General features: G+C 42.2%; 1 protein-coding gene across 1 annotated transcript in view; it reads right to left on the reverse strand.

The window, feature by feature from the left end:
• Positions 1-118: 118 nt before the first annotated feature.
• EMH_0069160 (YALI0E24717p, related) overlaps positions 119-1,702 on the reverse strand; it is a gene marked incomplete at both ends in the record, with an annotated part of 2,183 nt that continues 599 nt past the window's right edge. Inside the window, 5 exons of the mRNA XM_013498836.1 lie at positions 119-235; positions 356-493; positions 812-873; positions 1,227-1,446; positions 1,559-1,605. Of these exons, the coding sequence (XP_013354290.1) occupies positions 119-235; positions 356-493; positions 812-873; positions 1,227-1,446; positions 1,559-1,605 (584 nt within the window). The remainder of the gene's footprint in view (positions 236-355; positions 494-811; positions 874-1,226; positions 1,447-1,558; positions 1,606-1,702) is intronic.

Below are 1,702 nucleotides of genomic sequence, written 5' to 3' on the forward strand. Positions count from 1 at the left end.
AAATCTGCTGCTTCTTTTGCTGCTATTGCTGCTGGCACTGCAGCAGAAGTTATATCGAATGCTGCTGCTGTACGCAGCTGGCCGCTGCTGTATTTATATATTTGGGCTTCACCACGAGCTACTGCTGCAGCTGCTGCTGCTGCTGCTGCTGGTGCTGCTGCTGGTTCTGCTGCTGCTGCTGCTGCTGCTGGTTCTGCTGCTGCTGCTGCTGCTGCTGCTGGTTCTGCTGCTGCTGCTGCAGGGGCAGCAGAGTGATTCCCATTTATCTTCGGTGAGCATTCATCATCGTCTGCAGCACAAGGAGCTGCTGCAGCTGACACAGCACGTTCTGCTGCTGCAGCTGCTGCAGCAGCACCATCTGCTGCAGCTGCTGCAGCAGCAGTCCTGCATGCGTGTGCTTCTGAGCTGCATTCAGAGATATTGGGCGAATGCGAAGCTGCTGCTGCAGCAGCAGCATCTGCTGCACCGTCTGCAGCAGCATCTGCTGCAGCATCTGCTGCAGCAGATGCAGCAGCAGGATCAGCAGCAGCGACTCGAACTTGTTGGTTGCATGTGCAGCACGGAGGCAGCGGATGCCCTGCTGCTGCTGCATGCTCTTCCTGCTGCTGCTGCTGCTGTTGTTGCTGCTGCTGCTGCTCCGCGCAAGCTGCAGCCCATCGTTCCTGGTGCAGCAGAAAGCAAACCCACATCAGAACAGATGCTAAGCAAACACAGATACGCATGCATGCATGCATGCATGCACATACGCATGCATGCATGCATGCATGCATGAGTGAGGTGTACGTACACCTCAGCAGCAAAGTGAAATTACCCGCAAGATAGAGATGGCTCGGGGGGAGCAGTCGATTGCCGCTGCATGCAGTTGGGGGTTAGCTGTGAGAAAGCAGAAATAAATACAAACAAAACAAATAAAATAAAATAAAATAAAATAAAATAAAATAAAAATTAAATAAAATTAAATTAAATTAAATTAAAGTTAAAATTAAATAAACTAAACTAAAATAAAATAAAATAAAAATAAAATAAAATGCAGCTGTCAGATCAGATGGAACCCCAATGCAACGTGAGGTGTACAGACAGCTCAGCAGCAGCTGTTTATATTTAATTTATTTACATTAATATAAATTAATATTAATATATACATAATATATATACTAAATATATATAAAAACACATATATTCAATATATATATAAATAAAATAAAAATATAAATGTATCATCTCACCTAGAAGAATAGGAATAAGAGCATTGCCCACACCGCAGCCTACATCAACAAGAAAAGGAGGAGCAGCAGCGCTTTCTGCTGCTGCTGCTGCTGCTGCTGCTGCTGTTTCTCCTGCTGCTGCTGCTGCTGCTGCTGCTGCTGCCGCGCTGCAGACAGCAGCAATTTCGGGGATTTCCTTCGCTAGCCAGGCTCTGTCTTTAAAGAAGTGGTCTTTATTATGCTGCAACAAAAATAAAAATAAAAAAAATAAATAAATAATATAATAAAAAAAAGAAATAATTCATATAAAAAACAAAACAAAAAGATGAGGTGTACATACACCCCAAACTCACCTTGTAAAATATGTCCCAATTCCGGACTGCATTTTCAAGCAGTTTCACTGCACATACACAAAAACGAAACAACTAAAATTATATATATATATATATATATATATATATATATATATATATATATATATATATATATATATATAT

This window comes from Eimeria mitis, genomic scaffold (assembly GCF_000499745.2).
Source record: "Eimeria mitis Houghton genomic scaffold, Emh_scaff3748, whole genome shotgun sequence".
NCBI lineage: Eukaryota > Apicomplexa > Conoidasida > Eucoccidiorida > Eimeriidae > Eimeria > Eimeria mitis.